At 40.7% G+C, this 16459-nt stretch overlaps 1 protein-coding gene across 1 annotated transcript in view; it reads right to left on the bottom strand.

Annotated features, from left to right (window-relative positions):
* Positions 1-16459, bottom strand: part of CACNA1D (calcium voltage-gated channel subunit alpha1 D) — a 301420-nt gene that overhangs the window by 121038 nt on the left and 163923 nt on the right. Inside the window, exon 8 of the mRNA XM_042977073.1 lies at positions 14783-14886. Within this exon, the coding sequence (XP_042833007.1) occupies positions 14783-14886 (104 nt within the window). The remainder of the gene's footprint in view (positions 1-14782; positions 14887-16459) is intronic.

Here is a 16459-nt window from a genome sequence, read left to right as displayed (position 1 = left end):
CTTTCAGATTATCTATCTATCTATCTATCTACCCATCCAGAGAGAAAATATTTCCCCCAGTGTGTGGAAACTCTCTCAATTTCTTGTTTCTTAAGACAAAAAAATCATCTGAAAATTTATATTTTTAGCTGTTTAATTAGATCTATGGTCCATTTCAAGTCAGTGTTTGTGTCTGGTGTGACCTAACGGTCATGGTGTCTTTTTTTTTTTTTTAACTTAAAAAAAAATCATCTTTTGTCCACTGCATTATTTAGCACCTTTGTAAAAAACCAATTGACCCTATATATTTCTGGATTTTCTATTCCATTCAATTATTCTACATATCTATCTTTATACCAAAATGACACTATATTTACTTTGCATTTTGGTAAGTCTTAAAACCAGGCAGTGTAAGTCCTTCAACTTTGTTCTTTGTCAAGATTGTTTTGGTTATTATTTGGTAATCTGCAATTATATGTGAATTTTGGAATCAGCTTGTCAGTTTCTAAAAAGAAAACTATTAATTTTTATGAATGAGATGCCATTGAATACACAGAAAATTGGAGGAAAATGGACATATTAACAATATTGTGTCTTCCAATCAATGATAAGACATCGTCATTTATTTAGACCAGTTTTAATTTTATTAATCAGTGTTTTGTAATCTTCAGTGTATGGATCTTCCATATCTTTCTTTATTTTTATTCCTAAGTATTCTAATTTGTTGATGCTATTATAAATATGTTTTCAAATTTCAGTTTCCACATGCTTGCAGCTTCTATACAGGAATAAAATTAATTTTTGTATACTGACCTTGTATCCTGTGACCTTGCTACATTCACTTATTAATTCTAACAGGTCTTTGGTCACTTTGTGAATAGAAATGAGTTTTTGCTTTCTAATCATTCTGCCTTTTCTTTTTCTTGCCTTAATGCACTAGCCAGTACTTCCAGTACAATGTTGAATAAAAGCAGTAAGAGAGGAATGATTACCTTGTTTCTAATCTTAGCGAAAAAAGCATTCAGTCTTTCACCATTAAAGATAGTTATAGTTTTGTGAGGTTTTAGTTTTAGTTTTTTTGTTTTTTTGTAGATGACCTTTTTCAGATTGAGGAAGTTACCATATATTCCCAGTTTGCCCAGTTTTTATTATGGTTATAGAACACTGTCAGTGTCATTTTCTATATTTACTGAGATTATCATGTAACTTTTCTCCTTCATTTGGTTCATATGTTAAATTACATTGTTTCCAACAGTGAACCAACTTTGTATTTTTCGTATAAACCCCACTTGGTCTTGAAGTATTGTTACTTTCCTATTGCTAGATTAAATTTGCTAATATTTGAGAATTTTTATGTCCTATTAGTGAAAGATGTTATTATTAGGTCTCTTTAGTTTTGGTATTGAGGTTACTCTGGCCTCATCAAATGATTTGGAAAATGTTCACTCAATCAGTTATCTACAAAAGTTTTTCCTAGGAGTAGCATTATTTCTTTCTAAGTTGTTTAACAAAATTCACTTTTGGGATCAAGTCCTCTAGTTATCTTTGAGAGAGAAGGTTTGTGATTTTGAATTCCATTTAAAAAGCAAATATAGGGCTCCTTGGTTTTTTATTTCAAATCAGTTCTGATAAGCTATGTTTTTCAAAGAATGTGCCCATTTCTCCTATGTTTTACCCTATTCTCTTGCTATTGTTTTAATGTCTGTGTTGATGTCCCTCTTTTATTTATAATACTGATAATTTATAATTTGCTTTTTCTGTTTTGATTAGCCTTGCTAGGGATTTATTGATTTTAGTAAGTTTTTCAGAGAGTCCACTTTTGTCTTTGTTTTTTTTTTTTTATTTTTTTTTAATGTTTATTTATTTTTGAAGGAGAGAGAGAGAGAGACAGAGTGTGAGCAGGGGAGGGGAAGAGAGAGAGGGAGACACAGAATCGGAAGCAGGCTCCAGGCTCCGAGCCGTCAGCACAGAGCCCGATGCAGGGCTTGAACTCACAAACCGCGAGATCATGACCTGAGCCGAAGTCGGACACTTAACCGACTGAGCCACCCAGGCGCCCCTGTCTTTGTTTTTTTTTAATTAATGTTTTAATATGAAATTTATTGTCAAATGGTTTCCATACAACACCCAGTGGTCATCCCAACAGGTGCCCTCCTCAATGCCCATCACCCACTTTCTCCTCCCTCCCACCCCCATGAACCCTCAGTTTATTCTCAGTTTTTAAGAGTCTCTTATGGTTTGGCTCCCTCCCTCTCTTTTTTTGTTTTTCCCTTCCCCTCCCCCATGGTCTTCTGTTAAGTTTCTCAGGATCCACGTAAGAGTGAAAACATATGGTATCTGTCTTTCTCTGTATGACTTATTTCACTTAGCATAACACTCTCCAGTTCCATGGCTACAAAAGGCCATATTTCATTCTTTTTCATTGCCAGGTAGTATTCCATTGTGTATTGTGTTTCCTATTTTATTGACTTCTGTTATTCATTATTTATTTTCCACTTACGTTGGACAAATTTTTGCTCTTCTTTTTCTAGATAATAATGTAGCTCATTGAATTTAAACCTTTCTTCTTTAGTAATATAAGGCTTGAAGCTATAACTTTCCCTCCTAGCACTCCTTTAGGTGGACAAGGTAAATTATGGCATGTTGTATTTTCGTTATTTAGGTTAAAATATTTTATAATATTTATTGTAATACTTCTCCTTGAATTGTAAGTTAGAGTTATTTAATTTCCAAATATTTGGAGAACTGTCTAGACAGCTTGTGATTGACTTCTACTTCACATTTATTGCTGTTAGAAAAAAAACATTCTAAGATTTCAATCTTGTGAGATTGAGTGATACTTTTACTGCCCATATGTGGTCTACCTTGGTTAATGTCCCCTGTGCTTTTGAACAGAATGTGTATTCTGTAGTTACTGGATATAGTGTTCTATAATTATCAATTATCTCAATTTGGTTGATAGTGTTTAGATATTATCTATTTTTAGTGTTTTTTATCTCCTTGCTCTATCAATTATCAAAAGGGGACTATAAGAACTTTCATCGATGTTTGTGGTTTTATCAATTTCTCCACTTAATTTTTACAGCTTTTCCTTCATGTATTTTAAGGCTTATTAGGTGGCAACACATTTGGAATCATCATGTCTTCTTGATGAATTGATCCCTTTATGAGACACCTCTATCTCTGGAACTACTCCTTTTATTGACATTCTTTTTATGTGGTATTAATATAGTTACCACATTTTTTTTTGTTTTTAATCTGTGTCTTTAAATTTATAGCATCTTGCATTTTTATGCAGTCTAACAATTTGTCTTTTAATTAAAATGTGTCCATTTGCATTCAATGCAATTACTGATGTGGCTGGATTTATGTCTACCATCTTGCTATTGGTTTTTTGTTCATCCCATGTGTTCTTTGTTCCTTTCCTGCCTTATTTTGAACACCTAAATATGACTACTTTTTATGATTCCATTTTATATCTTCTTCTGGCTTTTAAGATAACACTTTATTTTTTAAACCATTGCTCTAGAGATTCACATATGCATCCTTAACTTACTACAGTCCAGCATGAATTTATAGTATATTGCTTCACATATAATGTAAGAACATTACAATAGTAAAGTTCCATTTAATTCTATCTTTTGTGCTATTGTTGTCATATAGGGTTTTTTTTTTTTTTACAATTATAGTCCCCATAGAACTGTTATTATTTTCATCATCTTTTAAAGAAATTTAGAAATGAGGAAAAGTCTCTATTCATGTTTACCATTTTTGGTATTCCTTTTTTTTATGTATATATATTTTTAATCTGGTATTATTTTCTTTAGCCTGAGGAACTTCCTTTAACACTTCCTGTAGTACAGATTTGCTAGTGACCAATCCTCTCTGAAGGTTTCTTTAATTCATCTTAACCTTTTTGAAGAATGTTTTGCTGAATACAGAATTCTGTTTTTTTTTTTTTCACTCTTGCAAGATGCCATTCCATTGTTCTATGGCTTACATTATTTTGAAAATAAATCACTGTATGATATTACTATCCCCCTGCATATAATTGCCTTTCCTTTCTGGCTTCTTTTCAAATACTCTAGTTTTTATTCTCAGCAATTTGAATTTGATGTGTCTAGATGTGCTTCTCCTCATGTTTCTACTGCCTAGGGTTAATAAAGCATCCTGGACTTCGAATTTATAGTTTTCAAAAAAAATTGCAACATTTCAGCCATTGTTTCTTTAAAAATTGTTTTCCTCTCCAATCTCTCCTTTACTTCTGGGACTCAAGTTCCACATATATCAGATTATTATTGTCCTAAGACTTCATTGATCTTTTTTTCTCTTCCAGTGTTCCATCTGCTATTTTATTCCAGATATTGTATTGCCTCGATTTCTCTGCTAAGATTTGCCATCTGTTTCTTTAATATATCCATCCTTTCCTTCCATTCTTTACACAGGTTTATAGTAGCAATTTCAAAGTCTTTGACTCCTAACTGCAGCACTGCTGTCATCTCTCAATTTGTTTCCACTGACTCCCCGCCCCCCTTGATTATGGATGTTTCCCTGCATCTTTTCATATCCTGTGATCGTTAATGATGTGGAGAAACATTTGGGAGAACATCTGGATTTTGGTGTCTTCCCGTAATAGGTGTTGACTTTTGTTTTGGCAGGCATTTAATTAATTGGCCACTTAACCTGAACCTTTTGAGGCTTGTTTTTAAGCTCTGTTAAGGCAGGTCTAGAGTAGCTCTTACTGTAGTAGTAAAGTAGCCCCCCTTTCAAGGCCTAGCTTATCTGAAGTCTCAACTGAATGTCCAATGTATTCATCAAGGTCAGTCCCGTCCAACTGGTCAGAACTCTGTTTCCCAGCATCGGAGGTTTCCAGCAGTTCACAGCTTTCTAAACAGCTGTTCTCCACCATGCCTCGATAGTCTCGCCTGGCACACAGCAGCTTAGTTTATAATCAAGGATTTAAGAGAATCCCTGGTTAGATTTCTGGAGCCCCTTCTCTGCACCCCTCTCCAGTACTCTGCCCTGAAAACTCCAGCTGTCTCGGCAGCCTGCACTCTGCTCTTTGCCTCTTCAGCAAATAGACTGCTGTTCTCTGCTGGGCCCTGCCTCCCCATGCCACAATTCTGAAAGTGTCTCCAGGCAGAAGGCCAGGACAATTGTGGGGCTTTACTTCATGTGTTTCCCTTCTCTTAGGGATCCTAAGCCTGTGCTGCCTATTTCTATTGTCTGGGGAAAAAAACTGCTTCATATATCTTGGCCAGTTTTACAGCCGTTTATGGTAAAAGGTCCACTCTGGAACTGTTACTATGTTGTGGCTGGAAGCAGATTTTAACAGTCTGAAATTGGTCTCCTCATATCCATTCATACTGTGGCAGCCAGAGTGATTTCTCTATGCAAATTTTTCCATTTTGTCACGAAAATTTTCAAATTTTCATAGAAGTAGAAAGAATTATGCAGGGAACATCCGTATGCCTACCACCTAAATTTCACAATTAACATTTCCTACATTTTCTCTATCACCTATCGCCTATCACTTTATCATCCTTCTACCCATCCACAAAGTCATCTTATTTTTTTGATGCATTTGAAGGTAAGGTGAAGACATCATAACACAGAATAATTTTCATAAAACCCATATAGTCACATACATCCTGCTTAAAATTCATCAGTGGTTCCTTTACCCTTCAACTAACGACCAAAATCTGTGACATGACCTAGAACGACGTTTACTGATCCGGGTCTTGCTGATCAGTCTTCTTTTCTCCACCCTCCTCTCCCTGTTCCCTGGGTGCCTACCACCCTGGTTTGCTCAGTTACTCCAACATCCTCTGCTCCTTCCTACTGCAGGGCCTTGCATAACTTTTCCTTTGTCTGGAATGCCCTCCCCCAGCCTCCTTCCCCATCTTGCCTGGATATGATGGCGACTCATTCATTCTTCTCTGCCTCAGCCCCTAGATGTCAGCTCTACCCTTTCAATACTCACAGCACTACCTACCTTTCTTTCAAAGAATTTACAGAAGTTTATAACTATAATCTTTGTCTCCTCCATTAGATAAAAGAAGCTTCATAAAGACAAAAACTCTGCTTTGTCTCATTGTTAGAAACCCAGTGCCTAGTAGGTGCTTGGCAAATACATCTCCTACCAGAGGTATGCATTAAATAAGTCATTTTTTTTTTCTTAACAAATCTCAGAAAGAGAAGAAAAGTATCTAGCAGGATTTTCTGCTTCTTATTAGTCTGTTATGTTGAACCCAACCAAGCAGTACAGGGTCAGCCCTCAACACTGCCTCCAGGCATATTTTCCTAGTCCAGACTGGTGAGGCACACAGTCATTCAGAAAGCCCTCCAGAGACAGGAAACCCACAATTTTTCTGTGCTCTTCTAGACAGTCTAAATTCTTATAACACTGTGGATCCATATCTTCATTTGATTCTCAGAGATACAGCTCTGAATATTAGTCTTGTTTTGTTTCAGAGGGAAAACTTTTTAATGACACCTTTAAGGGTTTAAAACCAGACACTGCTCAATAACTCGCTCCATCCCTCTACCCACGTGCTCTCATCTCCCACGCCAGGGCAATAATCACTGCTCCCCTCCACTTTGTGCGACCTGGGAAAGCGGACTCGTGAGGCAGGATACATCTGCTGAAATATTAAAATGAAACTCCAAGAAAGGAACAACGGCTGAACTTTAATAAAGAAGAGCTCCCTGTACTATGAACATACTGGTCTTTGCATGCTGAGCTGCCCAGCTCTACCAACACTTGATCTCTGTAAGCAGTTTTACCAGCCTGCCCAAGAATATGACACGGAATGAAAAAAAAAAAAAGACATAAGTTTGACGGTAGCTTCTTAGGAGCAATCATCAATATGTTTCTCCCAAGAAGTCAAATGATTAAATTCATAAACATCCCTCTCATTGTAAAAGGGATAGCAATTATTAATGCCTCCAATCGAAAGGGGAGCACAGGAAAATTATGGCTTTAATTTTGACCATTAAGTTACCGGCAAGTTTATGAAGAGCTGGGTCTGTGTACGAAAGGACTGTAATGAATTCTCTCCCCCCAGGACTTGGAATCAACAGACTAAATAGCCCTGCCCTGCAATACCAATGCCTGCAACTACGTCTCCCCTTCTCCTGGGCTGTACATCAACCACCCAGAGGGTGGTGGAGGGAAGACAGCGGCGGGAGCAGCTGCTGCTTCACACAGAGCTCTCCAACGGCAAAATGGGTGCCCAGGAGGGCACACGTGGCCAGAGGTGCCCCCCTGGTCCTCAGAGGCCTTTGCTATGCCTTATGAAAAAAGGAACTCAGTCAGGAACAGATGATAGCCACAGCTGACAAGCGAGAGAGCTCTACTGAATCTGTTGCTAGTGCCTGGCTGCTGTCCACCGCTGTTGCCAGGGAAACAGACGTCAGCTTGATGGAAACAAGGATCAGCGAAAACTTTCACTTACCTCGTTTCCACCGATCCCAACAGCCATTTCTATGGAAACAGTAGCTGCGAGCCAGCGCCAGAGAGGTTACCACTCACTTGTTAATGTCAGGTGTGGCTACCAGCCTGTGCACTTCAGGTACCATGGTACCAACAGCACCAGGATGCTGCTGCCAGCTACCCCCGACAGCCTTTTAACTCTGCAACAAGAAAGTTCAGTGTTTAAACGTATATATTAATGTTGAGCTTGGTTCTTCATCAGTAAAAGGAAATTTAGCATTCTTCCATTCAAAGCCAAAGTGGGGTTTAATCCCTTGTTCTACCAAAGCCAAACCAGGTGAAGTTACTAAAGCGCCATGGATCTTTCCCTCAACCTTTGACCTCACTCAGGTTACTTCCATGTTCAAGAAAAGAAACATCCTCCAACTGTGTGGACACATCTTTCACATATTAGCCTACTCAAACCAAAGACAAACCCAGCTAAATTATGTGAGCATTATTTTGCTACAAGTGATCATTAAAGATGCCTCTGTCTGGAGTTCTGGCAGCATGATCCTCATCATCGCTAATTACACAAAGAAAAATCTATTTTTTTTTAAATCGTATGATCTACCGAAAACCCTGTACCCTCTTTTTCATTTCTAGATTGGACTTCTATGTGCCTTCTCAGTCTGCCAGTCAAGATATGAAATTAATCCTTGAACTCAGTACAACTTGGGTCTGTGATATAGTGGCACCCAATCATACTGGCAGCCCAGTTATCCCATTACCTAACAACACCCCTTCAAGGCTATAAGCAACTCAACTACTCTTCGAAGACGAGATATACCAGAGGAGTATGTATAGAAGAAATTCTAGTGTTCATTTTCAATCAGCAGATGCTGGTGAAGTGTTGAATGAGAGCAAAATCTAATCCCAGTCATGAATAATTTATATATTTGTGCCTATTCCCAGAGGTTATGTCTCCACTTAGAAAATATTCACAAGTGATACAACTATCATCTCCCTGCTATGTTTTGTCTCCTGAGCCAACATTCAAGGGGAGGAAATCAGAGGCAATCTCTGACCTACCATGGCTCATGACAGTATGAATTCAAATGGACTAGGGTGCAAATGATGGTGCCCCAAACCTGATCCTATTCCGCAAAATCTTGATATAACACAGTTCATACTCCACCACTACCACTACCTCTCCCTCCCCATTCTCTTTATACTGCTATTTCTTAGTAAAATAGCCATGCCTGAGTCTTTGTGTAGACCCTGCGATTCGTTGGAACTAGAATGGGATGGAAAGACCTCAACGGTAAAACTCAGAATGATCCATTGGTTTGAAAATGGAGAGGGGAAATGTTTATAGCAGCACTCTCAACAATAGCCAAATTATGGAAAGAGCCTAAATGTCCATCAACTGATGAATGGATAAAGAAATTGTGGTTTATATACACAATGGAGTACTACATGGCAATGAGAAAGAATGAAATATGGCTCTTTGTTGCAACGTGGATGGAACTGGAGAGTGTGATGCTAAGTGAAATAAGCCATACAGAGAAAGATACCATATGTGTTCACTCTTATGTGGATCCTGAGAAACTTAACAGAAGACCATGGGGGAGGGGAAGGAAAAAAAAAAAAAAGAGGTTAGAGTGGGAGAGAGCCAAAGCATAAGAGACACTTAAAAACTGAGAACAAACTGAGGGCTGATAGGGGGTGGGAGGGAGGGGAGGGTGGGTGATGGATATGGAGGAGGGCACCTGTTGGGATGAGCACTGGGTGTTGTATGGAAACCAATTTGACAATAAATTTCATATATTTAAAAAAAAAAGAAAACGGAGAGGGGAAAGTGGGTGATGGGCAGTGAAGAGGGCACCTATTGGGATGAGCACTGGGTGTTGTATGGAAACCAATTTGACAATATATTATATTTAATATATAAGAAAGAAAATGGCCCTTGCTTTTCTACAATGTTTCACCTCATCCTCATCCATGTTCCCTCAAAACTTCTGAAGTTAAGATAAACAGGCCTCTAGTAATATAAAATTGGATCAGTGATTTAAAAAGATACCTGTGATCTGGTAAACTGAAACTTATTGGGACACAAAGAACACAGATTAATTTAGAGATAAAGGACTTTGAATGTACAGATGTGGGCTGGGTTTACATTCAATCTTAGGTCACGAAACCTAATTTACAAAGAATATTCTAACAGACAAAGCCTGTTTAAGAAAGTGTTTCAAATATTTTCCCTAAGATGTTGACAAAACCAAAGCTTTGAATTCATAGATGAGTTAAAAATGATTTTAATCTGTTCCTTAAAGCAGACCCAGGAGGTGGTTTATGTAATAATATCCTTCAGTAATCATTGGCTTACGTCATTATATATACACGTGTGTATGCAATAAAACACTTAAAAATATTCTAGAACTTTGACTTTCCACTGAAGCAAGCCAATCTCGGTCAATTATTATTAGTTTAAAAGGGCTGGGTTGATTAGATTTTTCTTGCATCAAATCACATTTTATATACTCTCACTCAAGCCACCACAGTAACAAAGAGCAAGTATGCTACGCTCTAGCTCACTGAATCCTCGAGCAACAAAATGTGGTTGGTATTATTAACTCCATTGCACAGACCAGGAAAGTGAGGCTCAAATAGATAAGTAATTTGCCCCAAATCTCACAGTCGGTAAAAGGTAGAGCAAAGAATCAAGTCTTGGCTATCTAACTCTAAAGCCAGTCTGATTAACTACGATGCTACAGAAATACCATGCCCCCAAATTTGTGAAAAAAAAAAAAATCACTGTCAGAGAGAACTTGAGTCACAACCATTTGGAACTGCAAAATTAGCTGACAAAGAACCTCCAAGGCTTCCGTTTGAGGGGGCACAGAGTACAGAATTAATGTGTATACAAAGCTCATTTCTCTTGGTCACTTTATGGGAAATCCAGAAAATGGTACACTTTAATTTCCAAAGAGTCCTGTGTCTATTCCCACTTTACCCAGAAAGGGGACTAGGATTTAGGTCCATGGATTTAGGATGAAGACACATTCAATGAGTAAAATCCTTAACTTCCACATTCATTACCAGATATAAAACCAGTCACCCTATAGGGAAAGCTGCAGGATGGGACCATCCGTATTTGAGGGACAAAGAGATGGAAGCTCAGGGTTACAAGTAAAGTCCCCAGAGTTGGTGTGTGACAATGGCAGGACCAGAACCCAGGTCTTCTCATCTACCAATCTCTTCTTGGGGGCCTGAACCACACCTTGGGGGCCGTACCACAGGTATGCCTGGCATCAGGTGGGTCTTGCAGGGGAAGAGGTGAACCCACAGCTCGGGACCACCATTCTTCCCCCTGAGAATCTGGCAGGGATTCTAAAGAAACAAAGCACTGGAACACCAATAGTCCTCTTATTTTGCCTGTTTACTGACAAAAACCTCAAAAAGGACAAGAAGTTAAATGAACAATTTTAAAAGTAAAAAAAAAAAAATCACCAATCTTCTAAAACAAACAAAAAAACAAAAAAACAAAAAAACCATCATGAGAAGAGACATAATCTGCCTGACTTCTAGACTTACATGAGACATTCTTTCCAATCCCTGGTCATAACGGGACCATCTCCGCAGTGACAACTTCATGTAAAATTGCAACATGAGCTAGAGACATTCCTGGCTCCCCTGCCCCAACCCCCCATAGAATACTGTCGTCAGAGAGCAAAGTCTTCATCTCTGTTCACGCTTGGTTACACAGGGTGTACAGTTCATAAACTTCATACTCACCTTGAGAAAAGGAGCTGTTGTAAAACCAAAGATTTTTCCAAAGCTTAGAATGCTTTACAAATGTACCAACACCAGATCGGGTGTGCAGATTAAAATCAGTTCACGAACACAATAGGATGGCATGGCCACATTGAAAAAAGAAAAAGCCAAGTAGCAGAAACAAGTATTTCCAAGTAGTTAACAGACTTAAAGACACACAAGCATCATTTAGCGATCCTTCACCAGAAGGCAATAGCATGGTTTTAAGTTTCTAAAACGGGAGGCTTTTAATTCAGTGCTTTAAGGATTACATGTGTGCTGGTCTGGTGGTCCCTAAGGGGCTATGCAACGGAAGTCATCTTGCTTTTAATATTTACATCCCTCTGGTTTTGTGATCCCATTAGCGTTCCCTAAAAAAAAAAAAAAATCGTGAAGAACTCTAATGTTGAAGCAAATTTTTAAAAATTTCACAAGAAAATGCATACGAATGACTTCTTTTGATTTTTTGATTTTTTGATTTTTGATTTTGTTGCTTTGGGGACCAGTCAAGGGGGAGTCCCTGGGCAGAGGAGTGGGGAATTGTTGGGGAGGTGGGAGCATGTCCGTCATCATCGGTCTTCCCCCGCAGACGCCTTATCGCCTTTCAAGAGCCAGTTCACAGACATGCAGTCTTCACAGCCCCTTGGTCTACACCCCTGCTCCAGCTCTGCCATCCTGCACTGCTTGACGACAGTCTGCCCACCAGACAACGGAAGCCTGAGCCCAGAGCCTCTGTGTCTTAGACACCTGGTTTGCCTAGCCTCTGGCTCAGCAGGAAATGCTAGGCAAACTCGCAAGCATGACTAAAGGCTCTGCCCTGCAGCCTCGGTTCTCACTTTACACCGGGTACCTCTCCACACTACCTTCCAGAGTGGCCTCATGCTGGAGACCCCTCAGCGTGCGGCCCTTAGGAGCTGGGGCACAGCATGAAGGGACTGTGGAAATCACTGGGAAGTCTTGGATTTTAAAAATTCACATGCCATTGCATTCTCCTTCAGAAGGGATGTAGTTTTGCTTCGATACAAAAATGTTTTAAAATTACTTATTGTTTTCCCTAGAATATACCCCAGTAACCTGGTTGTTCCATGAGCATGTACTGTTTTTATCCTCCATAGGGGTCAACATTTAATGCCCACCATTATAATAAGGAGCGCCTCCTCCCATCTTTTCCTCCCCGCCTCCCCTCCCCGCCCCCCCCCCCCCCCCCCGGCGTTTTGAGCTGCTTCATCATCACAGCTGGGCGATGGCTCCTGCTCTGGGAAGCTCAGAGATAAGGCATGTCACTGGCACTGTTAAAATTAGTCGTTTCCATGGCCTCAGTCAGTTTGGTTGAACTTGGGAGACGTGGGGCGCCAAGGACTGCAGCACGGAGTTGCTGTTAACCCTGTGTGGGCTGTTCCTGACGCAAAACCAGAGCTGTGCTGTTTCTCCAGGGATAAATTCCACCCTTCTAAGCCCAATGCTAACCTGAGTCCACAGAGACTCATCAGGATGAAAGCACTTTTAAAGTGTTCAAACTTTAAAACAAGGGCTTGCAGGGCCATTCATCGGTAGACAGAAGGAAGCTTTGCTGGGAGTGGATGATGCTGTCATACCCTCAACTCAACCCAGTCCCCACTCCCCTCATCGGGCCATCTCTTGAGGGGGTCCTCCCGCCACAGCGTGCATCCATGGTGTAAAACTGACCACATATATTATCCCCTGAAGACAGGCAGGGCAGTTTAGAGGGTAGATGAGGAAAGGAAGCAGAGGTGAAGGACAAGCTGTGAGCCCTGCTCTGGAAAAGGCAGTGTTCAGAGAGATGCAACACAGGATTCCTCAGGGACTCAGCATTCCACAAAGGCATCGTACCCCCCGCCCCCCACCCAAGACACAGGCTTGGGAAGAAGAAGATAAAACAGGTGAGGATACACTCACGTGGGATCAAGTGTACCACCTCAAGTATTTCCTGAGGATGTGTGAGTGCAGTGGGTAACAAAGGCTCTTCCAGGGGGAGATGGGCACCTCCAGCCCCCAGCAGAGGTTATGTTCAGAAGCAGCTTCTGGGAGAGCCCAGACAGCCCCTTCTCCCTTCTAGGGGTGCTCCCCTTTCTGGGTGTCTGCGGGTGGGGAGAATACAGAGTCACCCGAGGGGCTTCGGACAGCATCTCCAAATATGGGCAGGGCAGAGCCCAGGAATACCAGGATCCCCTTCCAGAGCCAACCTCCACTCTCTACAGAGACTCCTCTCCATGGGAAGTCATCCACTAAGTGGGGGCAGCAAACTGAAATTTCAAAAATGGTGACTGAGTGGTAGGGACTATAAGCCCCATAGGAAGTGTATTTGTAAAAGCTGGTCATTACTCTGCATTAAAGATTCCACAAGTTAAGACCAATCATGAATTAGAGGGATAGTTCTCATAATGACAGTAGCAGACAACGAAGCAAATAAATGACTTGAAGGATGTAAGATTTTTTGAAATTGTTCAGGGTTTATGTGCAAATCTAGGTTTATTCCTCCTACTCAATAAAATCTGAAACACCCTGGAAATATTCAAGACACACCATGGGTGACTCAAAAATGCCAGGTTATGTACTAAATGGGAATAAAGCCACGAAAGACAAAGGGCCTTTCCTGGGGGAGACCAAGGCTGGGACTCCTTTTACTCACTTGCAATCCACGTCTGCACATGGACGTACTAATGCACCTGGCTTCAGGGAACTGTTTTCATTAAATTAATAATGTTTGGCAAGCATCAGAAACACAGAACCTCACAGACAAGATACAGGCAGAGAGAATCACAGTTCAATCCAAAAGCAACACACAGAAGGCACGTCAGAGTCCACACACATGCAGAGAAGCTGCGGGGAGCAGCTGGGGGGACATGTAGAGCTGCCCCACACGTGGCACCAGCAGAGTGTGCAACATGGATCTGACTGCTTACCCACTAAGGACACCAAGAACCAGGTTAAGGACGAAAAATGAGCCAAGGATGATCAGACTAACAAAATACACCCATGGCCATTCCCATCCTATTGCATCATTTACCTGTAAAATGTAAGGAGATCAGTTATCAGTTATCCATTTACTAAAGAGCGGAGCCCCAGGAAGAGCTGCCAGACCAGACCACTCAGGGCTTTGAGTGAAGACTCGCTCTATCTTGTGTTTTCAGGTAAGGACAAGTTGTGGTGCTGAAATCTACAAATATGGCCCACCAAAAGTCAGCCAGGACCAGTTCATTTAGCTACTGTTTTGTACCAATTAATCTGCATATTTGGATCCAGACCAATAAAGCAATTATAAGTGTATCTCATTTTAGGACAGACAAAGGGCAGGCAATGGAATCTATTTAAATCCCAAGCAACAATGCTGATTAATTTCTGGTCAATAACCATTCCATAGCTTTCTTTCATAAAGGCTGGTGAGGTTCCAGGAAGCATCTTGGTTTGGGAAGCCTCAGCAGAAGAGAAAGCATCTCAGAGGACACAGAATGTGTTTGGCACCTACCCGGCCGCCCCCATCTAGCAAAACCTGTGTGGTCTTGGCAACCATCCTTAGGACTCTGCTTTCAAGATGAAAGAGGTGTAGCTTACCCGCTCAATACACCAAGTACAAGATTTAGTACGAAAAATGACCCAAAGATGACGAGACTGACAAAATACACCCAGGGCAATTCAAATCCCATAGCATCATTCATCTGCAAGAAATAAGATAGTCTCATAGGAGCAGGTTAATAAGAGAATCTAATAAAGAGTGAGGGTCACATTAGAGACAGCATTCTATGCATTGAATTAAACATTTACTTAGATTTGAATCAGAGACAACAGTAGCCAAGTCACATTCACTATATATTCCCCACACACACGCACACACACGCGCACACACACAAAGAGTCATCAAAGTTTGGGGGCAAATAACAGCATACTTTGACACAGGCAGGGAAATCAGCTGGAATCTGGCTCTTTCTCACTGGAAACAGTCTTGATCATGGACTTTCAAAATAGATCTTGGTAGAGGACAAAGCTGGTGCTTATCTGGAAAGTATTTTCTACCCTACCCAAGTTGTTGGAACGTCTTGCTTTTAAATTTTGTAATGGTGGAAAAGTCTTAATAGAGACAAACTTGCAACATTTAATTCGGTAAGTTCTTTAAAAAAAACACCTAAAATAATACATTTCCATTGGAAGCTAACTAATCCAAAGAAACCTAACCCATCTGAAATCTAGATTATCTGCCATCAGTGAGTGCAAGCAGGGCCAAATTAATGCAAACAAAGTACTCAGAAGTCAACTAGCTGACACACATTCAAGAGTGCTTTTGGGAATGAGATGTTTCCCAACTGCACCTGAGGACAGACCCAGGAGAAGGAAAGAATCCCTTATCTCCCCCCCCCCATCTAGCCTTGACCTAGATGAGCCACCTGGGAGAGCTGGCTCCAGCTGTGAGCTGACTGACACCAGGTGAGAGAAAGCTGGTCCATAGGAACCCTGTGCTGCTACTACTGGAACAAGCTCAAGCATCACAGTCAGTCTTGGCCCCCAGGGCAGACTGTCACAGGGGAGGTTTGGTCATGAGCAGCCTTCATGCAGGAGCAAAGAGGTGCTTCAAGGTTCACGGCTAGATGGAACTTGCCAGCAGCACAGGTCAGTGTTACATTAGGCAAACACTTCTCTGAGGAAGGAGGTGTTAAGGACCAGTCCAGGGACAGAATGAATGACCCCTCTGCCTGACTTTGCTGGAACACCCAGAATCTTTGGCCAGTAGAACTATATGTAGTCGGGAAGAGTGACCTTTCTTGCCTCACAGGTGAAAGCCCCTTAGGCTTTTAAGCATGTGCTTTCTTCCACATTATTTGGCTCCAGATTTTAGCTTTACAGAATGAGGCGCAAGCATTTCACTATGTTTGCCTCACGCAGAAGCCAAACAGGAAAAGAGAACATAAAAAAAAAAAAAATGACCTAACATCTGTTGCCGAAGTCTAGGGAGAGGACATTAAATCCCTTATGAAACACCTGTTTGGCCACATGAAAATTGATGTGCTTAATAGAACTCGTATCACTCTGCACATCTTACACTGGCAATTAGAGTAATGAATGAACCAGGGCCGTGGCTGCAATTGTTGATCTAATTAAGCTGGATAAACTAATTTCAACAGGAAGGCACAGGGTAATTCTTCCAAAGCAACACCACCACTAAACTTATTTAAAAACTCAGTGTGTGGAAGAGAAGAACCAGGCTGTCCAGTGTAGTGGCCAGAGCCCAGCATGGAG

Source organism: Panthera tigris, chromosome A2 (genome assembly GCF_018350195.1).
Source record: "Panthera tigris isolate Pti1 chromosome A2, P.tigris_Pti1_mat1.1, whole genome shotgun sequence".
Classification (NCBI taxonomy): Eukaryota; Metazoa; Chordata; class Mammalia; order Carnivora; family Felidae; genus Panthera; species Panthera tigris.
The sequence above is the reverse complement of the archived record's forward strand: the minus strand, read 5'-3'. Positions and strand labels throughout refer to the sequence as shown.